The sequence below is a fragment of the Podarcis tiliguerta genome (assembly GCF_965153285.1).
Source record: "Podarcis tiliguerta genome assembly, chromosome: 1".
In the NCBI taxonomy this organism is placed as follows: domain Eukaryota; kingdom Metazoa; phylum Chordata; class Lepidosauria; order Squamata; family Lacertidae; genus Podarcis; species Podarcis tiliguerta.
This window is the reverse complement of record NC_139534.1, coordinates 124,931,432-124,947,784: the sequence shown is the minus strand read 5'-3', so window position 1 is coordinate 124,947,784 and position 16,353 is coordinate 124,931,432. Positions and strand designations below refer to the sequence as shown.

General features: G+C 45.0%; 1 protein-coding gene across 3 annotated transcripts in view; it reads right to left on the bottom strand.

The window, feature by feature from the left end:
* SGPP1 (sphingosine-1-phosphate phosphatase 1) overlaps positions 1-16,353 on the bottom strand; it is a 70,340-nt gene that overhangs the window by 11,800 nt on the left and 42,187 nt on the right. Inside the window, exons 1-2 of one of the 3 annotated variants that reach the window (XM_083438278.1) lie at positions 7,927-8,210; positions 6,595-7,379 (exon numbers count right to left, since the gene is read on the bottom strand). In XM_083438278.1, coding sequence (XP_083294404.1) covers positions 6,595-7,308 — 714 coding nt within the window. In that variant the 5' untranslated portion in view covers positions 7,309-7,379; positions 7,927-8,210. Of the gene's footprint in view, positions 1-6,594; positions 7,380-7,926; positions 8,211-16,353 lie in introns of those variants that run through there. The other 2 variants (XM_083438280.1, XM_083438279.1) reach the window with 2 other exon arrangements.

Below are 16,353 nucleotides of genomic sequence, written 5' to 3'. Positions count from 1 at the left end.
CTGGTTCAGTAGATTGGACACAAAACCATCCCAGCCTTGAGATATGCACTTGTAGTGTGCAGCCAAACTTCGCTACTGCTTACTTTACATTTCATTTCTGGCACGCTTACTAAAAATGTTGGCCTCCACCATCTAGAAGTGAGTCTGTGTAATGCAGCTAGTATTTGCATTTTGGTCTGTACAGTAGTATGGATCTTTATTAGTATTAAGTCCAGGGGGCTATTTTTTTCTGTTTTGGGCATACTGCGGCTTTGTTTGTTTCATGATGTTGCAGCCATAAAAAGTAGGAATTATATAAAAAGGGTAGTGACATCTCAACTACCTAGTGCAGTACACATAGTGATGTTCATGTGTGCTTTGGCTCTTTTGTAAGCTAGTTTTGTGTATAGAACCCTTTTCCCCTATCCACAAAAATGTATTTTTTCACAGGAAAAAACAGTGTCTTTGAACAGGACAAATGTTGGATTCTCATCCTCACCTTTGGAAGAGTACAATATTCTAAACAAAACAAAGCAACTCCTTATACCCTGCATATGAATTCATTGGCTTCAAAGGTGCAAAAGATTACTTCCTGTGATATTTGATGAAACATTTTTATTTTGAATTTTTGAACTAGCCACCCTTGTTTCCAGATACTTCACTCTAGTCTGGTGGTACTGCCTCTAGTCTAGCCCTTATCACCTGATCCTGCTAGCCATGTGGCACCTTGGATCATTGAAAGCCCTCAGGTGATACACCTGTCAACTCTTTTATTTTACCACTAAGGACAGCAAATAGCTATTCAAATAAATTAGAGTGAAAGTATGGCAGTCTCATAGGATTCATCTGACACCGCCACACTAGACTGGTAGAACCTCTCTCCTAGCAGTATGCATAAAGCAGTACACATAGCCAACATACATTCAAAACAACCTGTCTGTTAACTGCGATAACTTATAAGAAGTACACATAGCCAACATACATTCAAAACAGCCTGTCTGTTAACTGCGATAACTTAGAAGAACTGGAAAAAACTTTAATTTCCAACACTAACTTTCTCACACCTTGACAGACTTCGCTTCCTGTTTCTGCATGTTTTTAACAACTGTTTCCCAGACTGTCAGTGAGAGCAAGAATCTTGTACTATTGTGAACCTTTCATATTCTACCAGTGTTAGATGCTGGGATAGAAAGCTAGGAGCCAAATGGCTCCTGGGATCTGGGTTGTAGGCACCAAAACAGAACGTCTAGTCACACCCCCCCCCCAGCAACACTTTTTATTTATTATTTTGATAAGCATGGATTTTGATAAGCAATTCATGTAAGTGACACATTGTTAATATCACATTTTTAGCAGAAATTGTTAATACATGTTTAATTTGGTGTTGACAATAAAAATATTGGTACCAATAAAAATATTGGTTTTCGAAACACTCTGCTCTTTATTGTTAAACTCCTTAACATATTGTCTATCCTTAACATATATGTTGAGGCTTCAAAGCACATACATTTCAGTAATCCTTGAGTGTCAGCCAGGCACAAAAAATGGCACCCAGACTTTTTGAGGTGCTGACAAATGGAGAATCTTTAGGTACAAAAGGTGCCTGGTGCCCAGCTAATTTCGAACCCTGCTCCATCCACACAATGCTCTGGAGGTTCTCCTGAAATTCCCCACCACCACCAAGCCACCTTTAGGGAGCATGGGGGAAGCGGAAGTGCTTGCAAAGTGCTTCCACTGACAAGGCTTGTAGTGAATCCAAAACTGTTGTATTCTCAGAAACAAATTACTGTAACTATTCTGTCTTTAAGTAGAAACCACTGCAGTTATGAATATAGAAGAAAAAGAAAGATGTACACAAACATATCCATTAAATTAGTGATGGAATCCTGGAAATCCTTTTAAAACTCTCCTAAAATATGAAAAAGTATCATCCACACTACAGGGAGTGTCACCACTGAAAAATCTCATCAAGGAGTCATTTCTAATCTGCTTGTTATCCCACAGCCAGCAGCTGTTCCACCTACACGTTTCTTTCACAGCCAGTTTGGAAACTTTGTAGGCCACTCTCAGAGTATAAATGAGTGGCTTTAGCTGACATTCCTGCATTGCAGGGGGTTGGACTAGATTACCCTTGGGTCCCTTCCAATTGTATGACTCTATGAAACCTGGTATATAAATACCTCAAAATACAATAATAAAATAAATTAAAAGAAACCTGTTTTGGAGGCAATCCTTATGGGTTTTTTTTTTTGCATATAGTGTGCATACTAATGTATGTAGGTGCATGACTACTGTGGTGAAAGGACAGTTGTGGTGTAATCCCCACGTGCACATGGAGTGAGACTAGTGAGAAGCTCTGTAGATCAGAATCAGAGAAAGTTGAAACTTATTTTACAGCACAATCTTACACATGCACTCAGAAGTATGTCCCACTATGTTCATTTGAGGCTTACCACCAGTAAAGTGTGCTTAGGATTGCAGTCTCAGTTACTTAAAAGATTATCGGCATTTGCTTTTTTATTCAATTATGTTTGAGGTCAACATTTTAAAACATTTTAACAGGAAGCTGCAACTTGGCAGCATTCACAGAAATCTTGACTAAGAGAGCTCAAGTGGAAAAGAGTCTAATTGTAAGTTTCTTCATCAAGCCAGTGATTGGAGTGGTATTTCCCCCTCCCCTTTTAACAAACATGTTGCCCATTAGACCATTTGTAGTTAGGAAATTCCTTGTGTGTTTTGTATTACATCCTCTTGCAATCCTGATTGGAGGCACAGAAGAAAAGCTTCCCTGAAGAGTTCCTCTTTTTCTAGGCTGAGCTACTGCCAACAGCTTTTAATAACAGAACAATAGTTTCAGAAGTATTCCTAAGGAAACACTTCATCTCAAATGTTTATGACCCAGGGTCAGACTTTTTTTAAAAAATAAAAAATCAAGAATTAAATCCAAGTGCTTTCAACTTTTTTGTGCCAACCGTTCATGTTGCAAACATGAGCACAGTTGACACCCAAGTTATAGAGCAAAACAACATGTAATGAGAAAACCCAATCTGACTAGCTGGGAATAAACTCTAGATTGGCATTAGAGCCGGGCAAATCATTGCATGGGACTACAAACTTCCTCTATAGTTCTATCTAAATTAGAATAGGATCAGATAAATAATGGAAGATATCACTGTCTACTTAAGTAGTCATCAATAAACTCTCAAAATGTTGCATTTAAAATCAACTATTTTGGAGCAGAATTTTCTATATCTTTTATGTAATTTTCAAAAGTATTGAGCTCAATTGTCTGGAATCCTCAAACACGTAAACGAGGGGGGAAAGGTTTAGAAGTACGCATCCCCTTAAAATTATTGGGGTAGCCCAATACCGGATCATTTTATTCATAGTGGTAGTGCAGTGTGTAGTGTTTAACATGTTGAACTGGCACATGGGAGACACAGGTTCAAACCCCTAGTCACCCATGAAGCACAGCTGGTCAGTCACCATTTCTCAGTCCAACCTACCTGTCCAACCATAACAACATGGTTGTTATGAGGATGGTATGGCGAGGGTGAAAAACTTATACCCCACTTTGAGCTCCCTGCAGGGAAGGTGAGATATAAATTGCTATAATAAATAAAACAACAAATTGGACAGCTTTCAACAGCACAAGTGCCAATTGTGACCTGGCTTCCTTTTACTGTGCTTAACCCAATCTACAGCATCTATTAAATTGCCCAGCACAGAAATGAAAAATTAGTAACTTGTAGGGTCAAGGATCACTGGCTATAAAATCTTGCAGTGTTTTCCTTGACAATCTTTTGTATTTCTGTAAACCTTGAGGTCCCCCAAAGTATGTTGATAATCTTCATCTTGTGCGCGTGTGGCGCCAATTTGGGTATGCAAGCAACAGCACTTACACTTGGACTTCGAAAATAGAGGGAATTTATATTATATTATATTATATTATATTATATTATATTATATTATATGTAAACAGTAGGCCACTGAGGAGCTGCACCCCCTGCTCTCAGAAAGAGCATATTCAGTAGGGAGAAACCAATCTGGCCCCATCCACTGGCCAGAAAAAGAGCACCTGCTTGCTTTCCTCTTCTATTGTGCCTATTCAGTAGTGAGCTTGCAGTAGATACTATATAGTCTTTTAATATCTGCATGGTGCTTAGAATATATTTAGTACTCTATAAATGTAAACATAATCACCTCTCTAAAGTTTTCTCACATCAGCTTCATGTCTCACATGCACTCCTTTCCTTGGACAGCTTGAAATCCTCATGAAGTACTCATGGACAATGGAAACACTAGTCAGGATTTCATTAACTATTAACCATATAATCCAAAACTAAAACCTTTCACTTTCTATCAAAGAACCTTCCCTTTAAGAGCATTTCCCTGGAAGATTAGACAAAATTATCACACAGTCCAGTTTAGGGAAGTGTAAATCCCAAATCCTTTATTCACTTTAATGGAACAAACGTTTTAGTTTTGCTGGTCCATATTTGCCAGATGGGAGACCTCCTGGGAACAATGTGTGTGTCACCTTGGGTTTCATGATGGAAAGAATGTTATATATGTAAACAACCAAGTAACTAAATAAATAAAAAATTTAAAATGCATTATGTGGCATCAAAGCACAGTATCTTCTATTCCAATTGCCATAATCCGGATCCTTCCTTATTCTGGACATTTCTCAGACTGTTTTCACGCGTACTGTGCAAGGTAACCCTACTATAGCTGGGTAGAAAACCCAGTTACTCAAAATAGTATACAACTAGTGGGCAACACAGGTGGAAGAAGGGGCAAGGTTTGAGGGTTTTTTACACTAACCAATATTATGGGAGTTGCACATCTGTGAAAGAAATAGCCTCCACAGAACAGGTCTTCACAATAGGTTTGCATGTTTTCAGTCATCACTCACTGAGCTTCTTATTGTCTTAGATAACAACAGGATATGACCAGCACAGATAGGGGTGCTAGGGGTTTTTTTTAAGGAAGCATATATATATATTTAAGGCAATATATATATATTTTAACAGTACCAGAATACACCAGATAGAAAACCTTGGGAAAATTAACTAACATGAGTGCAAAGGGCTTAAGGAACATTGTGATGGCTGCAAAGAAGAACTTTGTCCAGAAATGTGACACAATTAGTAGCAAGAAAATGGCATAATCTCTATTCCAAGATGTTCTCCAGCTGGTACATCCCAGGCTTGGCCAACTCCAGCAGATGGTTACCAATAATTTACAGTTACTTTATGAACCCATAGAATGAAATGCAACATAAAAATGAAGGGCAAATTTTGTAGTGCACAGTGGTACCTCGGGTTACAGACGCTTCAGGTTACAGACTCCTCTAACCTAGAAATAGTACCTCAGATTAAGAACTTTGCTTCAGGATGAGAACAGAAATCACGCAGCAGCGGCACAACAGCAGCAGCGGGAGGCCCCATTAGTGGTGCTTCAGGTTAAGAACAGTTTTAGGTTAAGAACGGACCTCCAGAACAAATTAAGTTCTTAACCCGAGGTACCACTGTATTCTGAAGGAGGCAGAAACTCAAAAGCTTCAAAACCTAAAGGAAATCAGCTGATGCAAAAGCATGTATGCATCCAGAAACACAATCATACCTGCAACAGATGCTTATACATGCACCAGTGAACTGCCAAAATCAATCTTTTGACACAGATACATATGTGAATTTTCTCATCCAGGGCCACTAGCTGTTTCATGTGACTGGTTAGTGGTGACTGGAGTGACACCATAGCCAAAGTTTGCAAACTACTTGCAGTGCACTCATGTAGCGGTTTACTTGGAAGCAGGATACAACCCCATGCACACTCACCTAGAAGCCCCACTGGATGTGAGATTTACATCCAAAAAATAGGATAGCATTGTTAAATTTGCACTCTCCATTTGTAGTTTCAAATCAGGGCTTCTTTAAGCTAGGAATTTAACTGGAATTCAAGGCAGTTTATTTCCAAGTAATTTTGCAAAGGGCTGCAGCCTTCATCTACAATTAAAATCAGAAGTTACTGCATGTCAGTCTAGAAATGTAGTTCGAAACTAGAGATATTTAGAGGAAGTAGGAGGAACACTGGGGTGTTTTATTAGTCTACGCAAGTCTGTAAATGGCTACAAGATTCTAATACAGATAGGCCTTGTGGAAAGTATATTTACTTTGCTAACTGAAGAAATCGAAAATGACTTCAAACACACATTTCTATTTTCAAATCCTTCTGTGGCCTATATAAATCACCTGATTTCCAGCCTAACTCCCACAGAGTAAAAGCATGCGTAGTGCCAGAAGATACAATAACTCACAGTTAACAAAATGAAACTTTAACAAGAGATCCTACTGTGTAACTCAGCAGGGCATACTGTCCCCATTAAAAAAAAACCACCAAGTTTGTCAGCGTTCTAATCCTGGAAGTACTATATAAAGATCAAGCCTCCCAACTACCTAAACACCTACTGGGTAATTTTTTTAAAGCAATGCTTTTGTTTTAACTCTTACTGAATAAAATGATTTTTTAAAAGAGTACTATTTTGTATTTCCACTGATAACACAGCAACCTTGACTGAACACCTTAAACACATGGGGGGGGCTCTCTTACCTGCCACCGTCCATAGCTGAACAACAGCAATGCCACTGGGATGGCAGTGCCCGACATGGCATGCGTAGAGGGCATGCTGTACTCGGAGTTGTAGAAAACCTCCAGCTTGACCACGGGTGGGGATGCAGGCCTGGGCCAACGGATAAGGTCCTTGGTACACTGGCCCAGGTACATGACCCAGACCCAAACGATGATGAGCCTCCTGCCCAGCCAAGCATCCAGGTTCCAGATGCAGAAGGGGAAAAAGAGGATGTAGAAGAGCTCGTTGCCCAGCTCCGTGCCCAGGCTGAACAGGTAATAGAGGAAGGGGCTGCGGATGGTGAAATCCTGGCATATCATTTCCCCAGTCAGAGAGTTGCGCCGAGGCTGCTTTTTGGGAACCCCGAGCCCAGGCTTCTCCTCTTTCTTCGGGGGCTTGATCTGGGCTTCCACCCCGCCGCAGGCTCCCCCGGAGAGCACCCCGTTCGAGTGCCACACATCACCCTTCTCGCCCACATTGCAGGGGCCTTGGAAGCGGCACCTCCCGTCGTTCGCCCCATCCGGCTGGGTGGCCGGGCAGTTCCCGTTGGCCACAGGGGCCCCGGGCTCCAGGGGCCGGGGGGGAGAAGGGGCAGCCCCCCACTCTGGGGGCGCTTGCACGCCGCACAGCCTCTGGAAAGCGGCGACCTTCTCCGAATCCTGCAGGCAGTCGGCCAGGCGGCGCAAGGAGGACATCCTGAAGGGCTCCGGCCAGGAGGAGGCAGCTGTTGGCTTAGGAAGACGAGTCCAAAATCAGGGGTGCTGCACTGGGGGGGGGGGGGGGGAGAGATTCGGAAGAGCGTCACGAGCGGTTTCATATATACATCATGCATATATACAAGCACCTATTTAAATAAACTGATAAACCTTTTTTTAAAAAAGGTTTGGGAAGGGGGGGGGGTCCAGGGAAGAAGTCAGGAGCCCATCCCCTGGGGGTGGAGGAGAGGAGGGAATGGGGGGGGCTTGGGCTTATGGGGGGCTCCTGCTCCAAAGGACTTTGGCTGCCCTCCACCCCCCCCAAAGCCATAGAAACTGGGGGGGGGGGAGGCGAGAAAGAGGGAGATTAGTGGGGTTTTGGCTGCACGAGGAAAGTGGGGGGGTTGGGGGAGGGCAGGCTGTGGGGCTGAGGATGTGGGGTGGGGGGAGGCCCCGACTTTGGGGTCGGGGGTTACCTCAGGCGCTGGGGAAACGCCTCAGTGGGGGGGTAGGGGGGGAGAGGCGAGGGGCGGGTGGGGGGGTGAGAAGAAATGTGGGGTGGGGGCGCGGTCCTGACGGGGAGGGCGTCGAGGGGGCGCTCGGCCAGAGCTGCTCTACCCGTCATTCCGTCCCGGCGCCGCGTCAGTCCGTTGCTCCGTCCGCCGGTCCTCTCCGCTCTCCCTCCCTCGGCTCCAGCGCCCAAGTCCCGCCTGCCGCCCGAGGAGGCGCCGCCACTCAGACGGAGCGCGCACGCGCAGTGGCCTCGTTCCCCTCCCACCCCTCCCGCCGGAGAGGCGGTTGGAGCCGATGGAACGTGGGCGCGAGGGAAGAGAGAGAAGGAGAAAGGAGCCGCTGAGGATGGGAGGGAGGGGAGAGATCGGGAGCGCGCGGCGGCGGCGCGCATGCCGCGCATGCGCAGAACGACAGAAGCTCTTCGCTAGCTACTTACCCTTCTCCCCTCCCACCACATACATTGATTGATTGATTGATTGATTGATTGATTAAAGCAGGGCTAAAGGAGATTTAAAAATAAATAAATCAAATAAAATGTAAAGTGTTTTTTTAAAAAAAAATTGGGGGGGAATAGGTAAATAGCTGTTTCTTATACTGTAAGCTACAGTTAGAACTGGATATGGAACAACTGATTGGCTCAAAATTGGGAAAGGAGTACGACAAGGCTGTATATTGTCTCCCTGCTTATTTAACTTATATGCAGAATTCATCATGCGAAAGGCTGGGCTGGATGAATCCCAAACCGGAATTAAGATTGCTGGAAGAAATATCAACAATCTCAGATATGCAGATGACACAACCTTGATGGCAGAAAGTGAGGAGGAATTAAAGAACCTTTTAATGAGGGTGAAAGAGGAGAGTGCAAAATATGGTCTGAAGCTCAACATCTTTAGAGTCCCATGGACTGCAAGAAGATCAAACCTATGCATTCTTACGGAAATCAGCCCTGAGTGCTCACTGGAAGCACAGATCCTGAAGCTGAGGCTCCAATACTTTGGCCACCTCATGAGAAGAGAAGACTCCCTGTAAAAGACCCTGATGCTGGGAAAGATGGAGGGCACAAGGAGAAGGGACGACAGAGGACGAGATGGTTGGACAGTGTTCTCGAAACTACCAACATGAGTTTGACCAAACAGTGGGAGGCAGTGGAAGACAGAAGTGCCTGGCATGCTGTGGTCCATAGGGTCACGAAGAGTCGGACACGACTAAATGACTAAACAACAACAACAACACTTTAATTATGGAATTGTCTCCCAGGTCCTAGAATGCATCATGGAATCTTAGAGTTGGAAGATTCCCCCAAGGGTCATCTAGTCTAACCCCCTGCCATGCAGGGAGCTCAGCTAACACATGCATGACAGATGGTCATCCAACCTCTGCTTGAAAACCTCCAAGGAAGGAGAGTCCACCACCTCTCGTGGGAGTCTGTTCCATAACAGCTCTTACTGTCATAAAGTTATTCCTGATCCTTAGTCAGAATCTCCTTGCAAGAAAGGAGATTCGGAAGCCATTGGTTTGAATCCTACCCTCCAGAGCAGGAAAAACCAGGCTTGTTCCCTCCTCCATGTGACAGCCCTTAAGATATTTGAAGACAGCTATCATATTCTCCTCTCAGTCTCCTCTTTTCCAGGCAAAACATATCCAGCTCCTTCAACTGATCCTCATAAAGCTTGGTTTCCAGACCCTTCTACATCTTGGTCACCTTCCTCTGCACACCTTCCAACTTGTGATGCCCAGAATTGGACACAGTATTACAAGTGTGGTCTGATTACGGCAAAATAGAGAGCTAATTGCGGCAAAATAGGAATGTGGGTGGCGCTGTGGTCTAAACCACAGAGCCTAGGGCTTGCCAATCAGAAGGTCGGTGGTTCAAATCCCCGCGACGGGGTGAGCTCCCGTTGCTCTGTCCCAGCTCCTGCCAACCTGGCAGTTCGAAAGCACATCAAAGTGCGGACAAACACCAGTACCTTTACCTTTACCTAGAGAACTACTATTACTTCCCTTGATCTGAACACTATACAGTGGTACCTCGGGTTAAATACTTAATTGGTTCCGGAGGTCCGTTCTTAACCTGAAACTGTTCTTAACCTGAAGCACCACTTTTTTTAAAAAAAATATATATATTTATTGGAAATTTAAGGTTAGCTCCACCGGCAATGGCGGGCTTCTTCTGATCTGGAGGAAGCCGCTCCGTGAAAATTAGGGTCTGGACCGCCTACAGCGAGGCGGAGACCCATCAAAACCACAGGCGGGAGAAGCCTGTGGACCTGGGATTCGGCTGGCACCTTTTGCGCCTCCCCTACTCGCAGGGAAACCCGATTTCGGGGATCCGGAGCCACGTGGGGTGAGCGGCACGGTGCTTCGAACCGACTGCTCTTTTCACGGAGTGAAGCCGCATTGCTGTTGTCGGAGAGCGTTAACTTTTTTCCTGTGGACAAATTGGACTTTAAACACGTACCCGTGAGTAGAACTGAAGCACCACTTTAGCTAATGGGGCCTCCTGCCTCCGTCGCCGGAGCACGATTTCTGTTCTCATTCTGAAGCAAAGTTCTTAACCCGAGGTACTATTTCTGGGTTAGCAGAGTCTGTAACCTGAAGCGTCTGTAACCCGAGGTACCACTGTACTTCTGTTGATGCAGCCTAGAATAGCATTAGCTTTTTTTTTTTTTTTGCTGCTGCATTTTTTTTGCTGCTGCTGTGGACTCATGTTAAGCTTGTGGTCCACCAAGACCCCTCGATCCTTTTTTTACATGTACTGCTAGTGAGCCAGGTGTACCCCATCTTATATTTGTGCATCTGGTTCTTCCTGCCTAAGTGCAGAACTTTACATTTGTCCCTATTGAAATTCATTTTGTTAGGTTGAGCCTAGTTCTCCAATCTGTTAAGGTCCTCTTCAATCCTGTTTCTGCCTTCCACAAGTCAGGGACAGCAAAGAACGTGGCCCACAAGACCAGGAGAACAATAAAAAAATAAAAACAACGTAAGATTATAAAATCGTGAAATGCCAAACAAATGATGAACACAGAGTCAAATGAATTCTGTAAAAATGCTTGGCAGAACAAAGATGTTTCTGACATTATTAATTATGATAATAATGCTAGTGTGATTATAAATTACCTCTGTGTGGCTTTTAATTATAAGCTGTTTGAAGACCAGTGTGTGTGTGTGTGTATTTAATGCACAAATAGTGTATATGAAAGGTTTTGAACACGGCGTAAGCTTTCTCTGCCTCTGTGTAAAAGGTGAAGCTCCATTTCCTCAGACTGCCTGAGGACTTTGCCCAGCTGTTGTAAGGCTATGACTAGGATATAGTGTCTGCCTCCCTCCCAGCAGACCGGCCTAGTTGTGGCTGAGGGCAAGGTACAGAAAATGTTAGCATCTCGGCATCTGTTGACACTCCAGAGCGGCTGGGAAAACCCCGTCAGGTGGGCAGGGTGCAAATAATAAAATTCTTCTTCTTCTTCCTATTACTATTATTACTCATTCTTGCATATTCGGTTTCTGCGTATGAAAGAGACAAACTTTTGGCATTGCTTCTTACCTAGGGACCTTCCAAACCCCACCCCACCCCCATTTTTCTTTTTTGCAAATCCACAAATCGTATCTCAGACGGCCTACAATTCAGTCAATCGGCAATTTTTTCCCACTTTGAAAGTCAACAAATGCCCACCCAATCTCTTTTCTTTGCTTGGCTTGTGCCAACATCAATGTTCCCTCTAGCTTCATTCCGCTTCCACAGCTGGTGGTTGAAACCAAAGTACATATGACGTGAGCCATGATCCATCTGGATCCTGTCTCTTCTGTCTGATGCCCTTTCCCTCAAATCAGCTTCCGCCCTCGGAAGCAGAGGTCAGGCTGAGCTGCCTGCATTTCAGGCAGCCGGTGACTTTCCCCGATGACGGCTTCAGTGAATTGGAGGGAAATCAGTTAATGGGCAACTGGCGAAGTTATCTTTGCCCCTTCTCTGGCATGAACAGAGGTTTGAGAAACTGGAAGGAGAGATCACCTCGCTGTCTTTCAAGCCACTAATGTGTACATAGCCTTAGTTCCCTGCCTTTCGTGGCTCACTTTAGTTAAAAGTTACTTTGCTGGTTTGTTTGTTTAACATATTTCTATAACACCCTTCACCAAAAAAAATAAATGTTCAGCTTACAGCTTCCATCTGTGGAACTAATACAGTACCACCTAATTCACGGCTGTGAAAACAATCTTTTAGGACAGTGGAACTCCCTGCCTATTGACATTAAGCAGGTGCCCTTGTTGTGCTCTTTTCAGCACCTGCTTAAAGCATTTCTGTTTGGGCAAGAGATAGCAATGTGTTTCATTACTACCTCATATTGTTAATTATTTTGAAATGCTGTTTTACTATTTTTATTTATAATTTTAATATCAATTGTAAACCACTTAGAGGTTTTACAACAATCAAGCGGTACATACATTGTGTTAAATAAAACCAATGACAAAAAAATGCATATCAGAAAGGTGCCACCTCTCTTGTCTTTTTGATGTCCAGTGAAGATCTTCCTTTTTCAAGAAGACTTTGAAGTGGAGATATTTATTCTAGCCTGTTGCCTGTCATTGGATTTGACATTGTTTTCGCACACAAAAATCATCATCGCTTTTAATTTGTATACCGTCTTTCTATCTTACAATAGCCAAGGTGGTTTACAAGCTGAAGAAACAAGGAGTGTACACCTTATAAAATCTAATGCAATACAGAAATGTGATAATACAACATAACTTTACTTATGTGTACATTTTGGGGAGGGGTGCGGGTGGCTCTGTGGTCTAAACCACAGAGCCTAGGGCTTGCCGATTGGAAGGTTGATGGTTCAAATCCCCGCAATGGGGTGAGCTCCTATTGTTCCGTTCCAGCTCCTGCGCACCTAGCAGTTCGAAAGCACACCAGTGCAAATAGATAAATAGGTACCACTCGGGCGGGAAGGTAAACGGCATTTCCGTGCACTGCTCTGGTTCGCCAGGAGCGGCTTAGTCATGCTGGCCACTTGACCCAGAAGCTGTCTGTGGACAAACGCCGGCTCCCTCGGCCTATAGAGCGAGATGAGCGCTGCAACCCCAGAAGTGTCTGTGACTGGACCTAATGGTCAGGGGGTACCTTTACCTTTACATGTGTTTTTAATTGTCGCAATTGTTTTACTATATGAAATAGCGCAACTGTTCTTGCTGTTGGCTTTTTTAAATTGTGCAATCACTTCAAGGCATTTGTGGGAAGCAATTCATCTAGGAAAATAAGCAGGCACTCACAGAAATGAGTTCTTGTCTGTAGATGATGGGATCTTGCAGACACTGATGCAACTATACTGTCATGCATTGGCTGGAGACAGAGGAGGAGTGGGAGGCACCAGTTGGGAAACCCCCATGGGAAGACAGCATGGAGCCCAGGGAATGGTGGTTGGGCGCCATGCATGGTCAGAGGGAGGAGAGGGAGCAGACAGGGAGGTGTTGGTGTTGGGAGATGAAGTGGTAACAGGGTTTAGTGAGCAGGAAGAGGCTGTGGCAGAGAGCGGTCCAGAATCAGAGACAGAAGCAGAGGCTGGAGAGGACCAAGAGGCCAAGATGAATCAGGGTGGTCAAGAAGGCAAGAGGTCTCCCCCTCCTGCTGCAACTAGCTCCCCTCCTCCCTGGTCGCCCAGACCCAAAGAGGTATGAAGAGGGCGAAGCAAAGACAGGCAAGGCGACCAGAGTCTCAGATTGCTTGGGAATGTACAGGGGGTGGGAGGAGACTTAGAGAACTGTGGGAAGCCAGGGACCTTCAGTCCTTGCAACTACCTCATTGGGGTTAGACCTGCTGGAAAGAGTTGCTGTGCTCGCTAGGCCTGAGCCGTTTAGTTTCTTTGAACACAAAGTTAACTTCCCTGGCACCTTGTGAGTTATGGCTGACATGCTCCCAACATCTGCCCTGACATATATGCTCGTTAGTGGAACAGTGCATTTTCTCAAGGCACTGCACAATCCCATGTTTGCTTCCTTGGAATAAGTCTCATTTATTTAAACGCGGTTTGCTCACAAGTCCAGGAGCCGAATGACTGCAGCATTAATGCTAGGGAAATTTAATGCCCTTGCAGTAGAAACAGAAGCTTGGATTACCAGTGCTTGGATATCCCCACATTGCAAGCTCTTTGAAGAATGCTATCTGGGTGCCACACCACAAGCCTGGTATCTTGTGTGCGTTCCAACTTTCTTTGGAAAAGCCCTTAGTTAAGAGGATTAAAGCCTCAAACTCGCTTGTATTGACTTGGGAGTAGGCCCCACTGGGCACAGTGGGCTTACTTCCAGGTAAATACACACAGGATCAAGTTGTAACATGAACTTTGCTGAAACAATGCTGCAGCCTGCAGTAAGATCAGGACTCTGTCTTAAGAAGGCTGTCAAGATATAGAAAGAAGGTCCTTTTGTTGGGTAATCTGAGACAGCTACTCCAGGCAGCAGATGTTGAGTGCTGAGTAGGACATATGAGGTTGCCCTCCTCTGCACACTTTCCAGTTTATCAATATCCTTCGTAAATTGGGGTGCCCAGAATTGGATACAGTATTCCAAGTGTGGTGTGGCTAAGGCAGAATAGAGAGCTACTATTACTTCCCTTAAAAGAGACGCTGTGGCGCTGTGGGTTAAACCACAGAGTCTAGGACTTGCCGATCAGAAGGTCGGCGGTTCGAATCCCCACCTCACAGGGTGAGCTTCCATTGCTCGGTCCTTGCTCCTGCCAACCTAGCAGTTCGAAAGCATTACCAACTCACTACCAGGGGAACTAAAGGCTTGTACTAAAGAATCCATGGAAGAAGTTGGTTTTAAGAGGGGTTTTGAAGGGACTTAGGGAAGTGGGCAGATGTGGGTGGCACTGTGGTCTAAACCACAGACCCTAGGACTTGCCAATCAGAAGGTTGGCAGTTCAAATTCCCTCCACGGGGTGAGCGCCTGTTGCTCGGTCCCTGCTCCTGCCAACCTAGCAGTTCGAAAGCACGTCAAAGTGCAAGTAGATAAATAGGTACCACTCCGGCGGGAAGGTAAACAGCGTTTCTGTGCGCTGCTCTGGTTTGCCAGAAGCGGCTTAGTCATGCTGGCCACATGACCCAGAAGCTGTACGCCGGCTCCCTCGGCCAATAAAGCGAGATGAGCGCCACAACCCCAGAGTCGGTCACGACTGGAGCTAATGGTCAGGGGTCCCTTTACCTTTAACCATATCATAAGACGGTAATACCAGTCTGCCTCTCAAATAATTCTTAAGTATGGGGTGAAAATAAAGGTAGAAAGGTTAACCTGGTTAACGTGATATTTGGCAATCCACAACCAATCTCTTTGTTTAAATTTCCAAGTGATATTTGCATCCATTTCCTTTCTGGTTGTTTTTGAATCAGGCCACACCGCCACAAATCCCTTTTACAATCTATAGTTACGATGCCGGCAGCGTTGCCTAATCAGAAGATGCATGCCTGGAAAGCGGCAATAAAACCAGGACCTCGTTAACACTACAAACTTAGAGCTGATTTAAGCCATTGCATTGTTGTTTAGTCGTGTCCAACTCTTTGTGACCCCATGGACCAGAGCACGCCAGGCCCTCCTGTCTTCCACTGCCTCCCGCAGTTTGGTCAAACTCATGCTGGTAGCTTCGAGAACACTCTCTAACCCTCTCGTCCTCTGTCGTCCCCTTCTCCTTGTGCCCTCCATCTTTCCCAACATCAGGGTCTTTTCCAGGGAGTCTTCTCTTCTCATGAGGTGGCCAAAATATTGGAGCCTCAGCTTCACGATCTGTCCTTCCAGTGAACGCTCAGGGCTCAGAATGGAGAGGTTTGATCTTCTTGCAGTCCATGGGACTCTCAAGAGTCTCCTCCAGCACCATAATTCAAAAGCATCAATTCTTCGGCGATCAGCCTTCTTTATGGTCCAGCTCTCACTTCCATACATCACTACTGGGAAAACCATAGCTTTAACTATACGGACCTTTGTTGGCAAGGTGATTTGTTGGCCATTGCATTAGGACTGATAATTTTGTGCAATGGGACGCTGGGCACTCTGCTACAATTGCAAAACCACAGTTCCCAGGCTCCTTCCCCTATTTGGCCCTTAGGACCCCTAGCAAGCTAGCACCCTCACCATCCTCTCCAAGCCACCACCCCTAAACACCCCCTCCCCCCCCCACACCTACCGTATTTTTCACTCTGTAAGACACACCAGACCACAAGACGCACCTAGTTTTTGGAGGAGGAAAACAAGAAAAAAAATATTCAGAATCTCAGAAGCCAGAACAGCAAGCGGGATCGCTGCACAGTGAAAGCAGCAATCCCTCTTGCTGTTCTGGCTTCTGGGATAGCTGCGCAGCCTGCATTCGCTCTATAAGACGCAAACACATTTCCCCTCACTTTTTAGGAGGGAAAAAGTGAGTCTTATAGAGCAAAAAATACGGTCTCTTGCTCCCTCCTTGAATGTTTTTGCCTTGCTAGAATATGTCTTTGAACTCCAAGAACAGGCACATCCCATTCTGTTGTTTAATGTGGATAGCAAGCTTCCTTTGGT